This window comes from Hippocampus guttulatus, chromosome 1 (assembly GCF_054856545.1).
Source record: "Hippocampus guttulatus isolate MCC_2025c chromosome 1, RoL_Hgut_1.0, whole genome shotgun sequence".
Classification (NCBI taxonomy): Eukaryota; Metazoa; Chordata; class Actinopteri; order Syngnathiformes; family Syngnathidae; genus Hippocampus; species Hippocampus guttulatus.
Window position 1 is genome coordinate 25,725,174 of NC_141261.1, and position 25,091 is coordinate 25,750,264.

At 44.9% G+C, this 25,091-nt stretch overlaps 2 protein-coding genes across 7 annotated transcripts in view; one reads left to right on the forward strand and one right to left on the reverse strand.

Annotated features, from left to right (window-relative positions):
• camta1a (calmodulin binding transcription activator 1a) overlaps positions 1 to 11,906 on the reverse strand; it is a 328,990-nt gene extending 317,084 nt beyond the window's left edge. For all 5 annotated transcript variants that reach the window (XM_086122468.1, XM_086122447.1, XM_086122465.1 and 2 more), the window contains exons 1-2: positions 11,765 to 11,906; positions 7,509 to 7,610 (exon numbers count right to left, since the gene is read on the reverse strand). In XM_086122468.1, the coding sequence (XP_085978594.1) occupies positions 7,509 to 7,610; positions 11,765 to 11,789 (127 nt within the window). In that variant the 5' untranslated portion in view covers positions 11,790 to 11,906. The remainder of the gene's footprint in view (positions 1 to 7,508; positions 7,611 to 11,764) is intronic.
• Positions 11,907 to 14,768: 2,862 nt separating this feature from the next.
• On the forward strand, positions 14,769 to 24,671 carry dnajc11a (DnaJ (Hsp40) homolog, subfamily C, member 11a). Of its 2 annotated transcripts, none has more exons than XM_086122485.1 (16): positions 14,769 to 14,906; positions 15,884 to 16,013; positions 16,100 to 16,173; positions 17,192 to 17,293; positions 17,429 to 17,557; positions 17,638 to 17,760; positions 19,823 to 19,896; positions 19,979 to 20,168; positions 20,258 to 20,343; positions 20,448 to 20,564; positions 20,920 to 21,075; positions 21,158 to 21,227; positions 21,377 to 21,434; positions 22,032 to 22,174; positions 22,445 to 22,636; positions 24,259 to 24,671. In XM_086122485.1, exons 1-16 carry the CDS (start codon positions 14,835 to 14,837, stop codon positions 24,430 to 24,432), a joined length of 1,890 nt encoding a protein of 629 aa, XP_085978611.1. In that variant the 5' UTR covers positions 14,769 to 14,834; the 3' UTR covers positions 24,433 to 24,671. The 2 variants fall into 2 exon arrangements, with proteins under 2 accessions (XP_085978611.1, XP_085978605.1); XM_086122479.1 differs by having other exon boundaries at positions 22,445 to 22,574; positions 24,259 to 24,529.
• Positions 24,672 to 25,091: the final 420 nt, after the last annotated feature.

Sequence of the window (25,091 nt, forward strand, 5' to 3'; positions counted from 1 at the left end):
GATCACGGCCCTTCAAACATTGGCCACAAGAATCGTCCAATGTTTGAAGGGCCATGTTTGCCGATTGCCTTTACGTTTATGTAGTCTAACCATTTATACAGCACTTGTTAGGAACATGTAACACTGCTTTTCTTATTTATTTATATTCAAATTATACATTCAACTACTGATATAAAAAAAACACGCAAATGACAAGGTTACATGTCCTTAAAACATCATTAGTTATGCAATGCATTCTGGGAATGCAAAAGGAACTTTTTTTATATTTTTTAATAATACATTTACAGTTGACCTCTGCTATTCATGTGAATAGTGAAAATCCACAAATAATTTACACCCGTTGAAATGCATTGGGGAAAAGTAATTAATAGGATTATGCATTACATATATTTTTAAAATTAATAGGCAGATTAAAGCAGTAATTAGTAGGGGGGGTGGGGGGGGGATCCTGCCAATATTTGGAATATCTTCCAAAAATCCCTATTGTCAGGCCCTAGTTTAGATGTGCAAGTCTTCTATTCAAAAATCTTTTATTCATAAGGTTGTTACAGTCTCATGCGGGTTCAAATATCAGTTCAAAAGAGAGTCACAAACAATGTTACTCCCAAGTTACGCAACGGTGCACTGCTCTCACCCTCTCAGCGCACAGCAAATGTAATTCAAACCTCACACAAAGAAATTAAAAAGTCGATTTGCCACATGTGGTTGACAGATCGAGAAAGAGAAATGTGTCCAAAAATGACAGAAAATGGTGAGCTTTCAAGACTGAAATGCGCACCTTGTCGCCTCATCATTGGAACACGAACACCTGTAACACTTGCTCAGCATATTAGGGAAAAAAAAGGTGAAATTGCCCTGACAAGTTGAAAACTAACAAAAATAGATATAATCTCTTTGACAACGCATCAGCTGGAGGTGTGGCGCTGTTCAGCGTTCGTGCTGTCCCCTCATCATCTCACCAATCCCCACATCGCTAACCGGGGAAAGGAACACCGGTGCTGGAGTGAGAACGGAGAATATTTCGGCACAATGGAAGCATATTACCGTGATGTACATGTACGTATGACGTTTTTTGGTGGCTATTTCGTGCGAGTCACACGAGTTCTTGCAACTCTGATCCGTCAAGCGTCAACATTGCACCAGCTGCCAATGAGAACGCTTTGGCTGGCTCGCTCCGGGGCCGTAGCGAGTCAAATTGGAATTATTATAAAATCCCCATTGACATGCATTGATTTCTGGACAATTCAAATCAACGTGGAGCAATTTACAACATAAAAAGTGACCAAAAAGACGTAACCCTTAATCAATTCTTACAAACTGATGCTTGTTTTATTTGTGACACAAATTTCTATGGAGTGATATTCTTTAATTTGAGATACACTGCATATACAGGGTCAGGCAAAATGATCTGACACATTTGTAGGTTAAATAAAAGGCAAATAAAGTAAAGAAACAAAAAAGTGTTTTTATTTTCGAAATGTACATATAATGCCATTTTGCTTTGTTTCTTTATAATGCCATTGTTTTTCGTTTCAGTTGCTGCCATGAATTGGACTGGTGAGCATCGCGCTTTCATTGTGCAAACGTTTATCAAAAACAAACGAATCTGTAACTGCAGCACAACGAGCGTTCCGTTTGCACTTCAATCTTGGTAGACATGATCCCGTACCAGCTCGAAAAACGATCTTGTTATGGGTTACCAACTTCAGAGCTATTGGATGTAAGTGCGTTGAAACGAAAATCAACCGGCCGAGCTCGCGCCGCCAGAACTCCACTTACTTTATAAAACACAATGAAACAGAATGGCATTACAGTATATGTACTTTCCAAAAATAAAAACCCTTTTTTGTTTCCTTACTTTATTTGCTTTTTATATGTGTTGCCTGCCCCTGTATAAGCATCTTTCTGCATTTAAGGTACCGTATTTTCACGACTATAAGGCGCCATTAAAAGTCTAAAATTTTCTCCAAAATGGACAGGACGCCTTATGATGCGGAGCGTCTTGTCTATGCGCTGAGTTCCAAAACCTGACTGACAGCCGACACGCTGTTTATATAGAGAAAAGGCGGAAGTGACTGTGGACAGGCATGCGGCAAAGAAGTCGGCCAATCAGTGAAGGGTGGGCGTGTAAGTGGACGCTAAAGGGACGCCCCAAGCAGGTACCAACACCTGTATAGAGTGTGGCTATGTGCATTGTTGCAAAACAACTTCGGTTTTGGTTTCTAAAAACCCCCGAAAATAAATTCTACAAAGAGACACGCCTACGAAGCTCAGTTCAAACTTCAAGCCATCGGTTATGCTTTTGGCATGCGTGCCCATCTCACAGCAGCGGTGAAAAACCAAGTCAAGCAAATGAACTCTGAGCTTGCCGTTATTCCCAGAGGCTTGACTAAAGAACTCCAACCGCTGGACATCGGCATCAACCGGGCGTTCAAAGTAAAGTTGCGAACGGCATGGGAACAATGAATGATCGATGGCAAACACAACTTTACAAAGAGTGAGAGGCAGCGCCGGGCGAGTTACGCCACAATTTGCGAATGGATTGTGGCTGCTTGGACGAACGTGTCTGCTTGCACTGTTGTTCGAGTTTTTGGCAAAGCCGGCATCATTTCTGTGGAGCCACATGGCAATGAGAGTGACTGACAACGAGAGGGAACACGGCGTTTTTGATGGATTACCGGTACTTGCACAATTGTTCAATTCTGATACAGAGGATGAGGACTTTGATGGATTTCTGGGTGATGATTGATCGAAAAACGTGAGTACATTGTACGATGGCTAAATAAAATACAACGGAACTCAGTTTTCCGTTGCCTTTTTAAAAACGTGTTTTTAGCTTGTATCTGTATGTCTTGGCATGCTAGCGTATGCTACAAGCTAACGTGTTTTTAGCGTGCGCGCATGCATGCCGTATGTTTAAGCTGGCGTATGTTTTACCACTTTAAAATTGCGCCCAATCATACAGTGCGTTTTGTCTATGTGTAAAATACAGAAATAGCACCCATTAATGAGACTGCGCCCAACCATACGGTGCGTCGAATGGTCGTGAAAATACGGTAAATAAAAGTTTGTTTTTTTTAATCCATCTGTGTGGCTTCTTTTTTTGCCAATTTCCCACGCTATAACGTGGAGACCTGCGACTTTGAATGTGAAGTGGCCAAGGTCTGTAGAAATATGTTTTCATGGCTAAATGTAGCAGTGGCAGCTTTAAATCAGGTGCGTTTTTGAGTCCGGAAGTTAGGGTGCATCAATAACACGCAAATAAAATACATGAACATCCGGATTGGCCATCATAAATCCAAATGTATCAAACCGTCCCTCTTTCGTGGAGTTCCTAACAATAGAGGGAGCGGAAATGTGCTGTCGTCTGCTGCACCTTCTGCAACTAACAATGAAGCTCACTTGTGCAGATAAGGGGCTATTTTGATCACTTAATCCTTTATTAAATGGACGCTCAAACAGTCAAGCAGTGTGACACAAACTGCGTATGACTTGCACCACTAGCAGGCAGGGGATTTGAAAGGCAATCTTCATCAAGGGTTGATTCCATCAATGCAAGCGCATCAAAAAGCAGAACAAAAATACAGGCTTAATACAGTTCAGTGAAGAGAACATAAATGGCATCCATCCACAGCATTTGTGAGGGGGGAAACTAAACAAAACAATCACAGTCCAATATCATCTTGCAGTTTCGACAGCATTCCTCAAAGTCAATCCAATGAAAATGGATAAAAACAAAGAAGAAATAAAAACAAGCAAGAGATTGCGGTGTGAGAGTTCAGTGGTGGAGGAAGGAATGGCTCCGCCTACACGTCGGAATCGAGGAACATGGAAGGAATGTGGTGGCGAGCTGACGGCGGGGATGATCCTGGTCAAAGCCGCTGCTGTATTCGTTTTCAGCTCAAGAGCATCACGAGCATTTGGGGACAAACCTTGAAAGCTCTTGCGTGCGTTGCCACTAATGCAGTGCTGCCTTTGCTATTCTTATCGTTCACAGTACAGTGAGTAACAAATATTGATACTGCACTTTTCCCAAATATAGAACATTGATGCATTTGGAAGACGACAGAAGTCTGACGATGCTCCTCGAGGTGCAGTGCTCAACAGTGTCTGCAACAACAGGGCTCCACAACCAGTGGGTCGCTAGCCGCAAGATTGAAAAAAGGTTTGGGTTTTTTTGGTTTTGGTTTTTAATCACCGGAGTCTGAGCGAAGTCTTATTTGGAAAATTATGTGCATCCGCAGGTTGCAAAAACCACAGCACATTCAGCGTAATGGTCAGTTGTACATTTAATCATTTGCTTCTATGCCAGTCCATCAAAATGTGTCTTTACGTAAACCCGTTCCGAGCAGCAAAAAAAGCTTCACTGGTGAACACTCACAAAGTTGTACTTTTAGCATTTACCCGGTCGATTTTACTCCTCTGATTATGGCATTGGATTGTCGTCAAAAAGGGTTGCTTAACTCATTTGAAGAGGAGCACCCATTTGTGGGATGAGCGGCACAACCGAGCTCTGCGTTCACACGTCAAGTGCGCCCAACTTTTCCAAACAGCTCACTTTGCTGTTGATTGGCACATTTTACATGGGCACAATTTCGCGTCCTTGATCTGAATGTAATAAACTCTTGTTGATCGAATCTCGATTGAAAGTTGCAGTAAGCATTTTTGACAGCTAGTCGTCAATCGACCAATCTTGACAACGTCCGCGTGCACAAACTCATCTTGGTAAATGGGCTTTCACTTGTATCGAGCTTTTCAACTTTTGGTACTCAAAGCGCGACACAATCTTACCTCGTTTATCTACTGATGATGCGGCGATTGGGGGTTCTACCACCGAGTCATGCCGCCCCCTTGGCTTTCCGAACACACTAACACGGGGGTGGCCAACCCGCGGCTCGCGAGCCACATGCGGCTCTTTGGCTGGTTCCATGCGGCTCCCGGGCTTTCACACGACAATTGTCGAAAATGCCTCGGCAATGGCGCTGCCATTCAAACAACGGTGCTTAATACACAGAATGCACTACGTCAGCCTATCATCAATCCCGTCACGCGATTGACATAGAGGGCAACCAATCAGATGACTGAATCACCAATCATGCACAGACAACGGCGCTAAGTGCTAAGTGCGAAGCTAGTCAGCGAATTACCTCTGTTTTTAGGGCAGGGGTGCCCAATACGTCGATCACAATCAACCAAGAGCCAGCAGTCTGGTCCCAAGTCGACTGCGAGCGGTGGGAGGAGGAAATGGGGGTAAAAAAAAGATTTGTGTGTTTGTGTCTTAAGGTTTTATTTATGTTCAGGCGCTCCGGCTGTTGCTCGTCGTGGCGTGCATGCATATGTGCGCGATTGCATGGTCGAATGTCTGTGTGTGTGCGTGTGTGTGTGTGCATGTGCGCCTGTGTGTGTGTGTGTGTGTGTGTGTGTGTGTGTGTGTGTGTGTGTGTGTGTGTGTGTGTGTGGCTCTTTGCAGTAACACAGTAAAAAAATTGTCTCTTAGTCTCTGACTGGTTGGCCAGCCCTGCACTAACATCTTCGAATGACGTTTCATTCACAGCCCACATCCCCGCAACTTGCTAATGCAGGAGTTTTGAAACTTCAGCAACTTTAAGAAAACTCTTCTTTCCAGCGACCTCTACTATCTGCACAATTTGATCCATTTTATATCTGAGCAACAACAAAGATGGGTGGCATTTGGCCAGGCACTTTCAATGAAGTCCATTTCGTTTGGGGGCCCACAGCCTCTTGATGACGAGATGGGAAAACTTGCAATAGCCTTGGTGTGCAAGTGGGGAACCAATTCCTTTCATCGTTTGGCCTATAGCCATTTGGACAACACACTTGCATACAGTGAAATTACAAAAAGCGCCCAACAAGTGAAGCAGGAAAATGTGTTGCACTGCCTGTCGCCTTGCCAGCGTGTAGCTGGGGTGTTTTACCTCCTGGAAAAAAAAAATCTCTCCTCTCTCCTTCCGATGAGTCTTACAAGACGCATTGTCGTTGCTATTTTCCGCATCTGCATGCATGTATACCTTGCTAGCATCGACTGGCTACAGCGTTAACGTGGCTGACTGTAATGTAGTGGAACACAGCATAATAAGGGAAGAGGGTCAAAAAGTCAAAGAGCTAAAAAAATGAAAAAAGCCTATTACTAGAAGTTCAACAAACATGCACACACGGTTAACTGCCTGCAACAAACTGAAAATGACTCTTTATGTGTTCTTGGCCCTCACCAAGCTCAGCCATCCATAAAAATCCCATCTCAAGGAGAGCAGAGGTGAGGTCTCTCTTGCTCTCCCTCTCTTTCCTTCCCTCACTTCCATGCAACACCTCTGGTTCTCTTTTTCTCGCTCTCCCTTCCGCTAACACAGGCACACTAACAAAAGCCTGCTCGCTAGCATAACTGCTCCCACAATTACTCAGACGATTACTCAGATCAATGGAATAGCATCTCTGCGTGCCAGAAGAGTGTCCGGCCACAAACGACATTAAGGCTGACTGCATTCAAGTCGCATACTGTAACACCCCACGGGAACACAAGAAGGGGGAAAAATGGCAAGAGATGTCTGTTGCCACGCTCATCTGTGTGTGTGTGTGTGTGTGTGTGTGTGAGAGAGAGGGCAAAAGTACAACAGCAGTCTTCATCAATGTTTCACAGATCTGGAAGATCTATTGCCTGGTCTTTAAATCTTCCCAAACCGTCTTTTTTGAGGAAGCCACAAATTTAAAAAATATACATGAAGCGCAGCAGCGACACATATTGAGCGAGTAGTCTCACAAGGGTTTGCTACTGATCTCACATTCCCTATTTTGAAATGACAGTACATGAGCAAACTTAATTAGCCGCTCTCTAGTCTACATCAGCAGCCACAGTGTTCTTTGCTGGTGGATTCATTAACAACGAAGGCACTGCTTTCTTCAGAAGAACAATCGGCCCGTTTTTTTAATTTTTTTTATTTTTTCTGTAGACGAATGAAGGGAAAATCCCCCGCAACAAAAAGGCAAGGCTTTGGCCTACATTTCCAACTGATTTGCCGGGCTCTCGCTCTCAGCGCTTGTGGCTTCAGGGGAAAAACCTCAACTGTGACGTTGTCCGTGTTGCTTGCGCCGCCTCGACCGAGAGCACACGCGTGTCCGTTTGGAGGAAGACACGAGGAGATGTGAAGGTGTGATGAGATGGCAAAATCAGGCGGGAGGAAAGCAGAAAAACAGCCAAAGCTAAATGTGACGGCTCGGAGTTTTCTTAGTGGGCCCTGATGGCAGTGTCTCGGCATTGAACAATCCCTCTTAGTTAACGACAACACTCCAGCTATTGACTGCGCGATCCCGCAAAGCTGAGACTTCAATCAGCAGAGCGGCTGGTGGAGGTGTTACGTTGGAGAGCACAGAGAGGAAAAGGGAGGATGTGGGATGCAATGGAGGAGTAAATAAATGAATCGATGAATGAATAATTGATTGGCCAGCGCGTGGCCTCTGGCAGCGGTGATGCAGTATTAATAACGGACTCTTACTGTTAGTCTCTGTGTCATCACTGATACTCTTTGGTGGACCGTGGCCAGCATAACACACGGCTGATCTGTACATTCGATCCGGATTACGAACTTTCTTCAGTCCTTCAGGAAGCAAAGACAAAACAAAGTGGAGAAAAAGGGGGACAGTCATTTTTGAGCCAGTGATGGCTGGGGAAATTCCCCGCAAACAGAACAGGTATCACAACATACAAAACAAGAACAACACACCATTGACATACAGTATTAGTCACCTCCTACAGTTATATGAAGAAGTTGAGACCCCTTTTGCAAACAAGATTTGACTCGAATTGGCGGAGAAGCTACTCAGTCACTCGCAGACCGTATTCACTGCTGTGGACGTTTATATTCGTCAACCGCCAAATGTAATTGTCAAGTTTTTCAAGTGGTAAAGGCGTGGGAGAGCGTCTCGCCCAGCTTGTCTGTGAAGTTCAACTTTGTCAGGCCCAGTCCTGACGAGCCGTGTTGCATTGCTTTGGCGTGAGCCGAGGACTAAATGATTAGGCGGCAAGTCTCAGCTTGGGGAGAGGGAGAGAAATACCTCCGCATTGGAACTTGGACAACTTTCAGTAACTCATACTCAAATAGGGATGGATGGCATATGTATGGTGGAAACTGACTGCAGGTCAGGGCAGGTGTTTCCCAACCTTTTATTGAACCAAGACGCAACACATTGTGAAAATATTTCACAACACGCCACTCAGCAAAAATACTGAAAAAGATGGAGACACAGTTTAATGATGTACCTCCTGTCATCAAGTGGAGGAGCGTTTGATTGTTTGGCCTGTTACGACACATACTTGGCGTAGATCAATTAAAACCACATTTATTTAATAGAAAATAAATTATTTTCCGTCCAATTTACAGACATTGGAAAATCTCCCTCTGCACATCCAATGATCTCGCACGGCACACTAATGTGCCACGGCACACGGGTTGGGAATCACTGGGTTAAAGTGCCACAAATGCAACAAATATACATCAGCGTCCAGACGTGGCCACTCCATCAGTCCTTCCTGGTATTCGTCAGTATTTCAGCCTGACCCACGTGGGCCCTGTGCGTCCCTTTTTTGCGTCAGCCAATCGGCATTGTGAACCTAATTTACAAATCACTCACAGGCACCGCACAAGCAGGCATGCAGCTAAATAAATACAAAAATGTAAATAAAAACAACAGACACACACAAACAAGGTGGGGCACTGAGGTCTGTGGGACTAAAAAGTAGAACTCATCCCTCCATTTTCCAAACCACTTTAACCTCACAAGGGGGAAACGGTTGCCAGCCATTCGCAGGGCACATCAAGACGAACAACCATCTGCGCTCACACTCACACCGAGGGTCAATTTAGAGTGTTCCATCAACCTGCCACGCATGTTTTTGGAATGTGGGAGGAAACCAGAGTACCCGGAGAAAACCCACGCAGGCACGGGGAGAACATGCAAACTCCACACATTCTTTGGGTTTTTTTCTCTATTTGGCTGCTTGCGGTACGACGTAGTACAGGCAAGTCCGCTCTCGAAACTGTTTGGTTGTGGCTGGCCACTCGGACGTACTGGACCAACCTGAAATACTGACGGCAGTTCTCTAACGCACACTCAGCAGACTGAGGATGTCCACCTCCGTTAGCGTCAAAGTCACCGTTCTGCTTTGACGTATTGTTTCCCACAAAATAAAAGCTTTTTTTCTCCTCTTTTCAGTTGGGAACCAGGGTTTTTGGTCAGACCCACCCTATGCTCTGCTGCTGATCCTCTAAAGCAGGGAAACAGCTCAAAAGGTGGCTTCCATGTCACAGAACACAACATTCTTTGGCTCTTGAAAAATATGTCCAAATTATGTCAAATGGCTGGCAATATGGGGAAGGGTCCTTTGAAAAGGGCTGGCAGTGAAAGAATTAGCAATCAAAGAACATGCACCACCTCCGGTGCGGCTGCAACTTGTTTGACCTTGCATTTAATTGTACGTTCATAAACGATTCAGCACTTAAGGTAACAATTGTCGAAATGTCAAGCTCTTTGTTTAGTTTCGGTTTCTCGTGGGCTGAAAGGCATACCATGTTGCCACATTTGTAGTGTCCCCCGGGCTTTGAGCTCCGTAATCACCGCATGTTGCTTTTTATGGGTACTAAAATGAAAATAAATAAATAAAAAAACTTGACTGCCAAGGGCCCTGACAAAAGAGTTAGTGAAAAGCTCAGGGCATAAACAGTGGCAGAGCGAACAAGACTGGGCCGTGGTCCTCTGCCTGCATTTCACCCAACAAGAAGCTGTCGGTGGTTAGGGGCCGTCGCCACCATCGTTGTCGCCGTCTGGGATGTCAAATTACTTGGAGCGATCGGCGCTACCTGCAAAGCCCCAAGGTCAAAAAGGCGCCTGACAGCGGCAATGTGCCTCTTAGACCTGACCGCATTTGTATGGAGCAACGACCACTCAAAAGATCTTGCCCTGCTAAGGACTCTCAAGTGGAAGTTCTGAGCTTATGTGCACCACGTTTGTTAGATGAATACGTGGAGATGCCACATGCTGAAGTCCTTGCCATACTGTCCTCGCACAGAAGCAGACGTCTTCATTTGTGGCCCACTCAAACGCTTCAGACTCGCAGTGAGTTTGTGCAGCTCAACATCACCCCCTGGCGGGACTCTGTGCATCCGCGAGCTGAATTCCTCCCATGGACAGAGGAAATTCTGAGCACAAACCCACAAGGCGACACCCATCCATCCATCCATTTTCCGAACCGCTTGATCCTCACTAGGGTCGCGGGGGGTGCTGGAGCCTATCCCAGCCGTCTTCGGGCAGTAGGCGGGGACACCCTGAATCAGTTGCCAGCCAATCGCAGGGCATACAGAGACGAACAACCATTCACGCCCACACTCACACCTAGGGACAATTTAGAGCGTCCAATCAGCCTGCCATGCATGTTTTTGGAATGTGGGAGGAAACCGGAGCACCCGGAGAAAACCCACGCAGGCCCGGGGAGAACATGCAAACTCCACACAGGGAGGCCGGAGCTGGAATTGAACCCGGTACCTCTGCACTGTGAAGCCGACGTGCTAACCACTGGACTACCGGGCCGCCAAGGCGACACCGAAAATGACAATTATTTGGAGTTGCTGACTTCGAACTCTGCTTAAAAGGCTGCGAAGTGCCTTACGAAAAGTTTATAAACAGGGAATGTAGTGATTTCGTCGGCACCTTTTTTCGTTCTTTTCATTTTTCTGTACACGAGCGAGGACCTATTGCAGTAATGGAAACGTTTAAGCCTGAAAAACAAACGTCAGTGCATGTCAGGTTTACAAGCGTCATTCTACTTGAGGTGACTCAATCAAGCTGTTGCGAGATTGTCAACCCTTTTTAATAGGAGGCAAGCGCTGGCAAACTCCTCATTAGGTCGCTGATTCCCCTATTTCCCACCTTGCGTTCTTACAGTTCCACGCTTGGTCCAATATTCCACTCAGTGCAATGGCTTTCATTTCAACTTAGTGAGCCGTGTGAAGACATCACTTTGCCCTTTGTGCAAGGCGCTGCAAAGCTCCGTCGTCAACCTTTCCTCCGTCCGGTGTGGCGGCATTCAGCCCCTGCCAGCCGCTAAGTGGGGGCACACACGTTCCACGCGAAAAGCCTCCCGAATATAGGCCAAGTACTTGGAGGCAAAGTGGCACCAGGAACACGGAGGGACCCGGATTCGCCCGTTTGACACGCTGCTAGCTGCAGGTCATAGACGCTCGTTGAGTGCAATCACACAACTCGAGCGACCGACCGCTGCGCACGTTCCATTCAAGGCATGTCGAGTGCCACCTCCTCAAAACAATAGCGAGTGGCACGAGGCAGTCACAGGAAGAGGAGAAGTTGGTCGACGCCGCCTGACACGCTGTCTTGAACTTAGCTCGGAGCCCACGTTCACGGCCAACACGCCACTTCCCGCACTCGTCCTTTGGAGCTAACTAGAAAAGCAGGCTAATATTAGCCCGGCTGTTGTTTCTGTGCACCTTGCAGACGCCCGCCTGCTCGTCGGGAGACGGCATGCAGCGGAGATGTGCTTTTTGGTTGGTTGGTTGGTTGTTTGGGTTTTAGTATTTTTTTTTTGTTTGTTTGTTTGTGGGTTTTTTCCAGGCAAAAATGTCTCCACACGCGCGCGTCGCCTGCTCGCCACCTCAAACTGTTCGCCGACAACAACAAAAAAAAAAACACACACACGCACCCACACGTAGTAAGTGAATGAATCTAAGAATATTTCTCTTACCTTCCGGCTTGTTTTCGGCAGCCATTTCCCCTTCACGCGCAACATCCTCCTCCTCCTCCGCCTCCTCACGACCGTGGGTACCACGCGCGTGCACGGCAAGGACAGCACGCGGAGGGAGTGGAGGAGCGTGCGACGAGTCCGTCCGAACCAGGCTAACTTACGATTGGCTGCCAGCCGCTCACTGGCAACACACACAGACACACAGACACACACGCGCGCGCACACACGAATACATACACGCACGTCTCCCCCTCTTCACCTAAACTGCGTCTGCGTGTGTGTGTGCGTGTGTGTGCGTGTGTGTGTGTGGGTGTGTGTGTGCGCGTGCGTGTGTGCGCGTGCGTGTGGGTGTGTGGGTGCGCGTGCGTGTGTGTGTGTGTGTTAGAGAGAGAGAGAGTTTCTGTTTAGACACCTAAACCTCATCCCTAATAAAATAAATAGATCATCAATACCGGTTCAGAGGGTTTTACAATTGCATGGTGAATATTTCCATCCATGCCATGCTCTCGGTTGCTTACAGTATCCTAATTTAGTCAAGTCAAATGTACTTATATAGCCGTTCATCACAAATGAGTCTCAAAGGAGTTGTCAAGCCCAGTTGACAAATATGAACAACATCCCCTGATCTTTATCCCACAGAAGGGCTAGGGGGGGGGGGGGGGGGGCAGGCTGCAGTGGATGCAGTGGGCAACATCTAATACATAATGTGGTGTAAAAAAAAAGTTAGTTTGAATAGTTGAACAGTGTATAGTCCATTTAATAAAATAAAGCAAGATGCCTTTGGAGAACGGGGTCCTCCTCAAAACCCAGCCCGGATGCTCAATGCAGAACTCTCCAGAGCAGTGCATCCAGGGAGAGTGCCCACCTCAGATCTTGTCTAGATCATTGGGGGCGAAATCTGTACAGCAACATCCAACTAGGTCATCATCACCTCACCCTCTCTCAAGAAGCAGCAGTCAAACGGGCCAACATGTAGTTCAGGGGTAGGGAACCCCAGTTCCTCGAGAGCGCTATCCTGCCTGTTTTTCGCTCCCTCCCTATTCCAACAAACCTGATTCAATTGTTCATGCTCGCTTCAGACATCCACAGAGCTTGTTGACGAGCTGATCATTTGAATCAGGTGTGTTGGAGTAGGAAGGGATCTAAAACAGGCAGGATATGGCTCTCGAGGAACCGGAGTTCCCTACTCCTGGGCTAGCAGTTTGAAACACACTTCGAAAATGACACTTCAATTGCTCCAATTACTTTCATGATATGATAAAATGTGGCTATGAATAACGAATGAACGGATGATTTTTATTCTTGAGAAGGCACTGATCATGCTCATGATTTCTCATAGTAATCAAGAAACAGATCATTATCTATTATATTCACAATGTTCCATTGGACTGTGCCGCTTTTCAGGCGGAGTGCCTCCAGCTCTAGTTATGTTGGGTGTGGTTCCAATGATTCCGCAGTAGGCTTTCAGCTCAGCATTCCATTTGAATGTTTCCATAAGCTCAAATGAATGGAGATACTGTGTTGACTGAAAACAGTCAACACAGAACAAGAACCTGGACCCGGGCGTGTCAGGCAGGGCCCCTGCCGTCCGCTTCTTGTGAGGTGTCTCCACCGGCTGCTAACGAAGGCAACTTGGCTCTGGGGCTGGAACGGATAAATTCAATTTCCATTCATTTCGGCAGAAAAAAAATTGCCTTGGTTTGTGAACATTTTGGCTTGCAAAAGCAACCTCGTAACAAATTACCTCGACAGCTCCACTGTACTTGACTTCAGTAATTCCAGGAGAGTTTGACTAAACTGGAATCTCTTTGAAATGAGAGGCATAGCATGAGTTTTTCAGCTTGTTTTACCATTTGGGGCCACTTTACTTGAAGCCCAATGCAACCGTGAGCCAAAATGAGACCATGTCGTTTCGCTCAGTGTACGGCGGGACTTTGACCGCTAACTCGTTGAGACTTGTTGAGTCCGAATCAACAGCAGCTTTGCCGATTGCGGTGATATACTGCACTCTGCTTTGGCCTTAGTTCCTTTGACAAATTACCCATCAATTCAACTATGCTGACACACAGCATATTTATTAAATAATCAATTATTCCAACCATCCCTAGCCTGGACTGAGCACCAGTCGATCATGAGCCAATTTATCCCACACCATTAAGCTACACTACTGGGTTTGATACCCCCGTGCCCCTTCAATCCTGTCAAATGCCTTTCCAACAAGGCAGCTCCCATGTCCTCCAATGTTGCATCATCACCATGTAAAAAAGACGTTTACTGTACAAACTGTGCCAATATCATTATCAGCATTGTGTGAATCATTGACTAGCTAACTGAAGCATATTTAGCTGTTGCGTTTAGTTCGTGATTTAGACGCAAAGGCACACTTTCGTAGCGTCCGGATTGCGTTTAAGGTTCCCTCTTTCAATTGTTGTGGCACAGCTAGGCTTGACAATAGTATGGCCGCGTTAATAACTACAAGCGATCTAATTACAGATCATTGAGCTTGATACACGTTGCTGCTGGCACTCTTGGCAAATACTGCACTTAAAGATAGCTTTCATCCTTCATTAACAGGATGCGGGCCTTCAGTGCTGAAATGCAGGACGGCGTGGTGCTGAAAGGACAGCTCCTCTGCTGCCTGCTGGGTATAGGTTACGAATGTTAAAATTGCTTGAATAATGCTAATTTTTGGTTGTATCGGATATGCCCATCAATCTAATTTATTTAGTTATTAAGTAAAAAAGCGGATATAGTTGCAATGACATTAAAATGAAAATAAAATGCGTAATTTGAAATATTTGTAATATTTGCAAAAGTGATGTTACAATGTCTAAAAATGTAGTTATTGTGCACTCGAGGTTTGTTGAAAACAACAACATCACGAGAAGTCGAGTTCTTTGAAGAGAAACTATCATTTGAACAGTGTCAAACGTCAGCATGTCCAGGCAAATATGGAGGTGAGAAGTGTGGTTTTGTTGCACACCCGCTACACAAGATGGCGCAAGTGTGACGACAAGCCATATTGTGCAACACTGACGAAGGAGCGAAGAAGAAATGACCGGGCATAAACATGGCGTCTGCCTTAGACGACGAGGAGATCTCCAGTGATGATTACTATTCTCTACTAAATGTCCGGCGAGAGGTACACGACGCATGTGACTTGTGCGTGTGCAAGCGTGCTCAAGAAATTGAGTTAGACGTCTGTCGACCTTGGGTCGCGGTGACGCTTGTCACGATGTTTTCATGTTAGCCAAACGGCTAATTTGTCACCCTCGACATTGATTTCGGTGTCTGCCGTCTGCGGCTAGAAACGTTTTCCCCGACAACAAACACGTTTTATAGATGACAGTGTTACTTCAACGAAACCGCTTGGACCAGTCTAGTGCATGCTAGCGCCCCTTTACTGGCCGTCACAATAGACTGAGCTCTTTCGTTGACGGATGACTTCAGCGGGTACAGGGCTCGTGTGCTAATGCTTTCGCTACTTACTGCACCTGGACTTACTTGCAGTTGATTAGGTTCGACTTTGATGTCAGGGGATCAAGTGCGTCTTCATTTGGCCCCATTTGTAACGAAGAGTGCCCCGTGCCATGGCACTATGTTGTCATTTGGGAGCCCAAGGCATACCCACCTCTGTGGGGTGCAAGGGCTTAACAACATGGGTGTGCAAAAGGGCTGATGTCCTGCCTGTTTTCCATCCCTCTCTGCTGCCAGACACCCGATTCAAATGGTCAGGGTCGTTATCAAGCTTCTTCAGAGCTTGTTGATTAGCTGATCATTTGAATCAAGAGTGTTGTGTGAATTTAAGAAAAATCCTGATCGAGGAAACGTCCTTACAATATTTCTTGTGACTTTTTATTGAACAAGTGACTGTTCCTCTCAACGTTGTTAGTGTAATTTATAAGATCAATAATCAACATTTAATGTTGTTTACCAATTTGGAAATGTTCCCCCTCAGATGACACTGACAGGAGTGCCACTCCACTTGGCATTTGTGTCAGACTCGGGCTGTTTACTGTTTTTATGCTATTCGTTTAGTATTAACTAACTTGGTTTTTGTCTGTCTGATTTACCCATACCTCATTTTAAAATATTTATATCTTTAATGTCATGCTTCAGGCAACACAGGAGCAGTTGAAGGCGGCGTACAGGCGGTTATGCATGTTATACCACCCAGATAAACATCGGGATCCAGAACTAAAGCGCCAAGCGGAGCAGCTTTTTAACCTGGTACATGAAGCTTACAAAGGTAACGAGCTACATGTTGACAGCTTCAAATGTTGATCAAGGCCAGCATTCTTGGATACTTTGCTGTTGTTGTTTGTCTTTTTCTAGTGCTTAGCGATCCACAGGCACGAGCAATCTACGATATCTATGGCAAGCGTGGACTGGATGTTGATGGGTGGGAGGTAAGTCAAGTGAGATTTTTGCCTCAGAGGAGTTGTTTCTAGATCGTTGGTGAATAAGGCTGACAGCAACAATTGTTCATGCTCTGCATGACAGTAACTCACTGACAATGCGGTGAGAAGACCAACTTAAAAAATAAACCTTACCTAACCTAGTAATATTTAGACATCAATGCCGAGGTTCACAATTTTTTTTAAGTTGTTCCCGGCAGTGTGTCGTGGCACAACAGCGGACTTGACTCGCACAACATCCAGAAATATCGGTCAATTGTTAACTAAGAGCGCTTAAAAAAACAACTTAATTACGATGACACCGGACTGTACGGCGCCTGCTCACAGTTATGTGTTTAGCGGCTAGCATCGCTCAAGTACCCCATATAGGCTGGCGAGAGTTATTTGATTACTTTTCAAATGCAGAGAGTTATTTGATTGTGTGGCTGTCTGAATAGGTGAAAATGTCTGCTGAGAGCCTGACAGAGTTGCCGTTTCTACGAATCACTTTTGAGCAAGCCAGGCTCACTCAAATGTGTTGTAGCCAACAAAATTGCTACTGTGGTTCTGACGTCGCTTCATCTCACAAATTTGTCTAAAATCTTATTAATGTTTCTGGAGAGGAAAATAGTGTGCTGTTGGGCCCAGTTTCAATTTAAGTATAAAATGTTGAATTATCTAAAAATGAAAACAAGTTGGCCATTCAGTCATTAAGAGAAAATGTGTTTTTTGTCTTCTGTCTTTATAATTGTTCTTTAACCCAGCATAAAAAAATTTGAATTATTTTTATCCAAATTCCTGATTATGGTGGAACAGAGCCTTTATGCATGTGATGTTGCGTGTTGTGATGATTGGAGCACGCCACGCACCGAACACGAGCAACGCTGTTCAATGCCAGATAAAAAAAAAAATTCTAATCGTCACATGTTGGATCTATCACAGATGAGCAAAGTTTTAAGATTTGAAAAATCCTTTTGTGTGTGCGTGTATGTGCAGCGGGCCTAAGTCATCCAGTGCGCTTTTCCTCCAGGTGGTGGAGAGGAAACGAACTCCTGCAGAGATTCGAGAGGAGTACGAGCGTCTTCAGAAGGAGCGTGAGGAGAGGAGACTCCAACAAAGGACCAACCCCAAGGTAAGTTCAGCAGTTGGCAGCTGGCGTGTCTTTTCAAAAGCTTGTTCTGTAACTTTATTGCTCCATATCTTCCTGAAAGCAAGTCAGCCCCTCGACTACTTTGACACGGTTTTTCTCCCCACTCTCTGTTCAAAGGGAACAATTAGTGTGGGCGTTGATGCCACAGACCTCTTTGATCGCTACGAGGAGGACTATGAAGACATGGTTGGAGGCGGTGTCCCACACGTGGAAATCAACAAGATGCACATATCACAATCCATAGAGGTGACATATGATGCTCTGATCTGAATTAAAGTGGGTGGCTTGGCCGGTGTTCTGAACTCTGTCTGTGCGTTCTTCCCCAGGCCCCTCTGACCACAAATGACACAGCCATCTTGTCTGGTTCTTTGTCGACACACAATGGAAACGGAGGCGGGACTATTAACTTGGCCTTGAGGAGAGTCACTTCAGCTCAGGGTTGGGGGGAGGTATGTTGCTCATGACACGGACACAACTCGCAATCATGGAGGCTTTTGGCGCCCGGGGACATTTCAGCATGCACTGTAAACCGGTGACCTTCAACTTGTGAACGCACGTGTCAAGTGTGACATTACGTTTTGCACAACTTGCTCATTTTGAACAAGCAATGTCAAGAGACAAATGAGAATTGCAGTCAAACCTGCATGCAAGCACACTGTCCAAATACAACCCAATGGCTGCTTTCTAACAAGTTTCCACCCATTTCTCCATCAGCAAGGTGAGAATTGTGTCCACACATTAGGCAAGCACAATAGCTGTTTTTCTCCACTGATAACTTCCTGCAATACATACATATACAATACAATACATCCTGATTTATATCGCGCTTTCACAACTATATGGATAGTGAGGGGGATGTGACTCTTTCAGTCTCTCCGTATCTCTTCTGTACCCTCTTGATGATTAAATCAAATCAAAACCTGGATGGCACAAAATTTCTTGAGATTCAATGAAAAGAAGACAGAGGTGATATTGTTTGGTCCCAGTGGCCCTTGTACATTCCATCCTGTAGACTTGGGCCCCCTGTCTCCTTATCTTAAGTCAACAGTCTCAAACTTGGGCCTTAAACTGGACAGTGATTTCAAACTCGATCGGCAAATTGGTGCCGTTGTTAAATCCAGCTTCTTTCACCTTAGACAGCTGGCCAAAATAAAACCTCTCCTCTCACATGAACACTTTGAGATGGTAATTCATGCCTTTGTCACATCCCGGCTCGATTACTGCAATGCCCTTTACTTTGGAGTCAGCCAGTCCTCCATTAAGCGCCTTCAGCTGGTCCAGAATGCCGCCGCTCGCCTCTTGACTGGTACTCGTAAGAGGGAGCACATAACTCCTACTCTGGCATCCCTTCACTGGCTCCCCATTCATTTTAGAGTTATTTTCAAGATCCTCTTATTTGTTTTCAAATCTCTGAATAATCTCGCGCCACCTTACCTCTCTGAGCTCATCCGCCCCTACACACCTGCCCGGCGCCTCAGGTCTGTGGACCAGACTTTATTAGAGGTACCAAGAACTAAACTGAGGCTCAGAGGGGATCGAGCCTTTTCTGTTGCTGGTCCCTCTCTCTGGAATGACCTCCCACTAAACATTCGGCATGCCTCCTCGCTGCCCATCTTCAAAACCCTCCTCAAAACTCACTTGTATTCTTTGGCATTCGACTCAGCATGACTTAGATTTGTTCTTGGTTTTACTGTTTGGTGCTTTCTACCGCCTTTATTACCGATTTGTCTTACTGTTTATTGTGCATGTTAAATTGCTCCATGTACAGCACTTTGTATGCAGCGATGGCTGTTTGAAAGTGCTCTATAAATACTGTTGACTTGATGACGCTCTCCCCAATTCATGGGTGTGGTCGTCATGGCCTCATGACATCACCGTGTGACCAGCATGATTGAGAGCACGATTTCAATACCAGTTTGAATTGAACCAGGAACTTTATTGGTCCATTCATAAATCAAACAACCCAATATAAATGTTGCCATTCATCTGATTGTGAGAGAAGAGCAAGTTGTGCAAAAAGCACTGAAACTCTAATTGTTGGTGAACAGCGGTGCAACATCTTTGAATCAAGACACATTACACAGGGGAGACCCAGCTAGCCGTACCAAAACGCCCTGTGTAGTATATAATGATCTTTACAGTGATATTCATCTAGATTTACCCTTTTATAGGGTCTGTACCTGTGGCTAAAAAACAAAGCGTGGACAGTCTGTGTTGCGGAAAAAGACAGCAGCCTCTCAAAAAGTCGGCATGCTCTGCTTTGTTTTTTCCTCTTCCTCTCTTTGTGGCAATCGCACCATGTTTTTGTGGTTCAATAAAAACAAAAAGAAGTACCTGCATAACCTCCTCAGTCGCTCAGTGGCTACTGAAGAGCCACTTTATTATTTTTTTTTTTCTTGCGACAGTCACCATCAGAAGCGTTGGCTCATTTGACTCAGTGTGTGCCGAATATCCCCACCTTTTTGTGAATGGCGTTTTGCCATACATGTCACATATTGTTTGTGCACACAGATAGAGCTTGGCGCTGGAGACACACACGGACCTCTCTTTGGAATGAAGATCTTCCGAAATTTGACGCCGCGCTTGTAAGATTGGGCTAAAGATGTTCCATGAATGACTCAAAGATGGCCGAGTATGCAAGTGTTTGTTGTGTGCGTTCCACCTCAGCTTTGTGACAGCGCAGTGCGGACTCCAGTTTTCGTCCCGGGGCGTGCGTCCTGCCGTCAGCACGGTGCTGGCCCGTCACCTGGACAAAAACACGATGGGTTACCTGCAGTGGCGTTGGGGGATCCACTCTTCCATGAACTCCAGCATTGTCAGGGACACCAAGAGCAGCCATTTCACCTTCGCAGTGCAGGTCTGCTGCCAGCGTTTGTCCGTCACCATTCGGTTTGCACTCCCGTTGCCTGTCAGCCATGAGTCTCGACATTCACTTACTCTTTGCAGCTGGGCATTCCACACACTTTTATGATGATGAGCTACCAGTACAAGTTCCAGGATGAAGACCAGACCAAGATTAAGGGCTCAATAAAGTTTGTTGCCAGATTTTATTTTTTCTTAATCCACTGGAGACTGTGGATGTTTGGCACAGCCAGTAGTTAGTATTTGTGTGTGCGTATGCATGCGTGCGTTGCAGGTCTGGTTTCTTTGGGACTGTGCTGGAGTACGGCGCTGAGAGGAAAATCAGTCGACACAGCGTTTTAGGAGCCACAGTCAGTGTCGGGGTGCCACAGGGTGTCTCGCTCAAGGTCAAGTAAGTGCCAGTTGAAATTTTTTTCCATCCCATTTTTTCCAATAAAATTGAGTGCCATTTGTGATTTGCAAAATGTTTGTTGCTAACAATCTTCAGGTTGCTATTTTCAAATTGGAAAGACGCTGCAAGCGAATTCAGAGATGTGTTTGCAAATGCATTTTACATGTTATTGGCTGTAAACAAGGACAGAGAACTGTGTCGCACATTTGTGGTCAAATAGCGTGAAGCTGTTTTTCACCACTTGGGTTTTCCTGACTTTTTGGGCCCTGGGCACGTTTTCCTTGTATCATCAAAAGAAATATCACACCGTTGATGTGGTTGGCTATAAATAATAAAAGTGAGTGTGTCTCTGCAGACTAAACCGAGCCAGCCAGACGTACTTCTTCCCTATTCACCTGACTGACCAACTTCTGCCAAGTGCTGTATTTTACGCCACAGTTGGACCGCTGGTTGTCTACCTCGCCATGCAGCGCCTCATTATCCGGCCATACGTGCGGGCCCAGAAGGAACAGTAGGAAATGTTCACTTTATTTCATTGAAGAAAAGTTGCGAGAACAGACGCTTTTATTCACTCCCATCTCTCCTTTTCACAGAGACTTGGAGAAGCAGCGTGAAAGTTCGGCCTCGAACATAGCCAAAAAGAAACAGGAGGCTGAGGCGGCGGTGAGCGCTTCATTGGAGATGTCGCTACTGTTGTAGTGTTGAAAGGCCATGCACAGATGGAATGGGAGAGAAAGGCGACGTGATTTCATGAATGCGTGATTATCCATCTATTGTCACATTTTGTTTCTGTTTGCCTTTTTCGTGTGAAGGTCTTGCTCATGCAGGAGTCCGTGCGGAGGATCATTGAAGCCGAGGAGTCTCGAATGGGTACGATTAATAACCTTTGAGATGCATGTTGTCATGTTTCTTTAACAGTATGGGAAAAGCTTCAGTTCTCTTGAGAGACTCGAAAACTTCCAAACATTTTAGTTCCAATGTGCAACATGCGGTACCTTTTCAATAGCAGTGGAAGCCGTTTCATTTGCTGAATTGTTTGAGTTTTTGTGACCGCCTCATAAAGGAGGTGAACGTTTTCAGAAGGGACATCATAGTGTTTTCATCTGCGCCACACCCTTGACTTGCAAGAATTGGCGCCTTTTTGCCTTCCCTTGATAATCACCCTTGTCAAGTACTTAAGGCACACTGTTTAATTTTCAACTGTAGAGATCCAGCAACTGTCACTGTCAAGGTTTGTATTTTATTGTCATGAGTGGTCTGGCAAGCTTTGCCTTCAGATTGGTGTTGTTCTTTTCATTTTTTTTCAATAACTACCTGATGTTCTATATGTTAAGCACGATCAAAATGGATTGAAACTGTCACCAGCACAATAGACGAAAACACGTCCTGCCGGATTCACTCAGCAACTGTGGACCAGAGGAAAAAAATGGATGCCATTGATAAACCTGCCGCTGCCTCCCAAACCAGGTCTCATCATCCTCAATGCCTGGTATGGCAAGTTTGTGACTGACAACAGCCGGAAACACGAAAGGGCCAAGGTGATTGACGTGAGCGTGCCGCTGCAGTGTCTGGTGAAAGATTCCAAACTCATCCTAACCGAGGCCGCAAAGGTACTTGATTACATTTTCAAATTTCTTTCCAAAGTCTGCAAGACTGCAGAAACGCATGGCTGATTTCCACAAAATGTTGTTGAGGAGGATGCTGCTTATGCTTAGCCAATTCACTTTGCCCCCGATCTGGTCTAACGTGCGGACAAAGGACTTGTTTTAGTCAATACGGTATCCAGTAGTTCTGCACAACAAATGTCAATCCTCACACTTTTGTATTGGTGTTTGTTTTTCCAACATCTTTCTAGTTTGTTTTTCTCGTCTGTTTTGTAGTCAGGCCTCCCTGGTTTCTATGACCCCTGTGTGGGGGAAGAAAAGAGCCTCAAGGTGCTGTATCAGTTCCGCGGCGTCATGCATCAAGTCGTGTCAGGAGACTCTGAACCACTCAGGATACCAAAGCAATGTGAGACCCTCCCAGTTACTTCCAAGCACCTAAGCTGCATTTCCACCAAGAGGTCCAGTTCAGTTGAGTTCTTTGCAATGCCTTTTGGGGCAGCCATACCTGATTTGGCTCAGTGTTCCCCTCCACCTTTTGTAGCCAGAATGGCAAGAAGAGAGCCACTTTGTGAAACCCGGCAACAAACAAAATGTCAAAAATACAACATGATCGACAAAAGGCGGTTATTTTGTTACCCGAGTCCACTGATTTCCAACTACTTTGTGAGAGATCACATGCTGCAAGGAATGATCCAATTTTACTTCATTAATATTAAAACTTATTTCACTACAAATAGTGATTCTAGCCTGTCAGCAATGTACTGTTGCACATATTTACAATGGCCAACAAAAAATATATTTTCGTGGTTTCTGGGTAAGTTTGGGCTGCTGAGTCCAAAAATGGCCTCTGTTTCCTTGATTTGGTTCTAGTTTTTGAGATAGATTGAACAATTAAATTACAAAATTGAATTTGATCGTTGGTAAAAAGTAGTTTGTGCTTTGACGTCACCTGTTTTTGCATGTGTTCACTGCTAATATTGACTCATTTTCCGATTTTTATTTTTCTTTGCTTGATATTCCCAAGAAACATGATTTGCGTAACAAAGGCTGTCTGAGATAATGATCGCCGTCCATCACAACATCGCATCAGAAATGAAAAAATATGGTATGGGCATGCTTAAAAGGACAGATACAGCCTCATCAAGCTTGGAGCACAAAGAGAATACCAATGTCATAACTTGGCCGGAAAAAACGGGTTTGGGGGATCTCAAAAACTACAGGCAATTCTGAAAGACCAATGTCGTTTTTGGATTTAGCAACATCAAAATACCCAATAACCGAAACGTTCTTGCCACCAAAATAGTACCTATAGTATCATTTACGCTATCTGATGCAAGTTGTTGACCAACCTAGCAGAAGGCCTGCTACCACAACCACTGATGAAAATGCCAATGATCAACAACCTGAGGTTTGTATGGGTAAAGCTTTATCATTTATCCTGCTCCAGGAGTTTGGTGTTTTTGTCAGTGGTGGTGGGAGCAGGCCATTCGCTGCGTGGTTTGTCAAGAACCGTCCTGTTATGACAAACTAGCAGTGGATAGAGTCAATTGTACTTCGTGCCTGTGTGACAGCCATAAAGCTCCCCACACTGGAGGTGTACTGCAGTCGGTCGAGGGCAGAAACATCTTTGCAGCGCTGCTCCATTGTCACTTGGCGATCCAAGGCGATTTGATATCCTTACAAAAACTAAGCCATTAAGTGCCAAAGGCCTCGTGTCAGTCTGAATGATACCTAAAACGACACTGGGAAAAAAAAGGGATGAGTGACTTTTGGGACACCACTGTAGCAGTATGGCTATAACATGATCAACTCCTCTAAAGTTTCACAAGATGGCATTTTCAATAATCATGGAGGGCATCTATGCCACTTTTATTTGGTGGTGTGTTGTGAGATTTTTCCAATGTGAAATTGTGTCTTGGTCCGATAATGTTCGGGATACCTTGCCCTAGTTGACTTTTGATAATGGAAACACAGTCAATGACCCTGTACCGAATGCCACTGAACTGAACTGAACTGAATGTTTTTTGACTGCTTCTGTACAAAGAAGTGTCCTCCATGTTGGACTTGTATGTGCTTGTTACTCTTTGCAGCTCACAGGATTGATGCAGACACATAGGAGTACCTGTATTGACTCCCCCTCACCTCTCTCAAAAAAGCCACATCTCTCAGCTCTTCAAAGAGACGGATTCATCTTTATTTTAGATACAACAGGGAGCAAGTCTTGGTCACCAAAAAGTATTTCTCTATCCTTGGTCTTTATATAGATCAGTTAAACATGCAGAATGTTAAACGAAGCATTACAAAGGGTAGCCGTGGACAATGTGACTCTGAAATAAATGATTACCAACTTCTTAAAGCATACCCATTGTACATTTACTTGAGTTAAGTTTTATAAACAACTTTTTTGACCAAGTTGTTTGACATTGCAGTGCCTACGTGATTTAAAACATAATTGCGCCTGTTTGCTTGCCATAATATTAAAATTGGTCTCTGGCATGGTTAATTGTGTGTTTTTCTGATGAGTAGTTGTTGCAAATGACCTTTGCTGTTCATATTGAATTGTTTCTTCACAGTTCCTTCATCGTTCAAAACAAATTATACGGTCAGTAAAAAAATCAACCACTTTATTCCTCCAAAAACATGTTTCACATTATTAGTCTGATGGTATGGACTTCAAATACCAAACAAAAGCATCAATCAATCGTGTCGTCTTTTGATTTGCAAGTACCAATGATCTTCATACTCCGTGAAAGATTATATCAAAAAGGGTATATTTACATTGTAAGACGTATTAATTGTTCTGAGGGGTCCGTTTTACTAGTTCCCACTGTTATTTTATATTGTTCTACATTTGTATTGAATAAAATGTTCAAAATGAATGGAAAGAAATAAGTCGTTAAATAACTAATTAACTTTGTCAGCG

Bases quoted from the DNA above. Each gene is read 5' to 3' on its own strand.
- dnajc11a (XM_086122485.1), top strand. From the start codon at position 14,835: ATGGCGTCTGCCTTAGACGACGAGGAGATCTCCAGTGATGATTACTAT. The intron at 17,761-19,822 runs GTATGTTGCTCA...TTGTGCACACAG, and splicing joins CAGCTCAGGGTTGGGGGGAG to ATAGAGCTTGGCGCTGGAGA. The intron at 20,344-20,447 runs GTTTGTTGCCAG...CGTGCGTTGCAG, and splicing joins AAGATTAAGGGCTCAATAAA to GTCTGGTTTCTTTGGGACTG.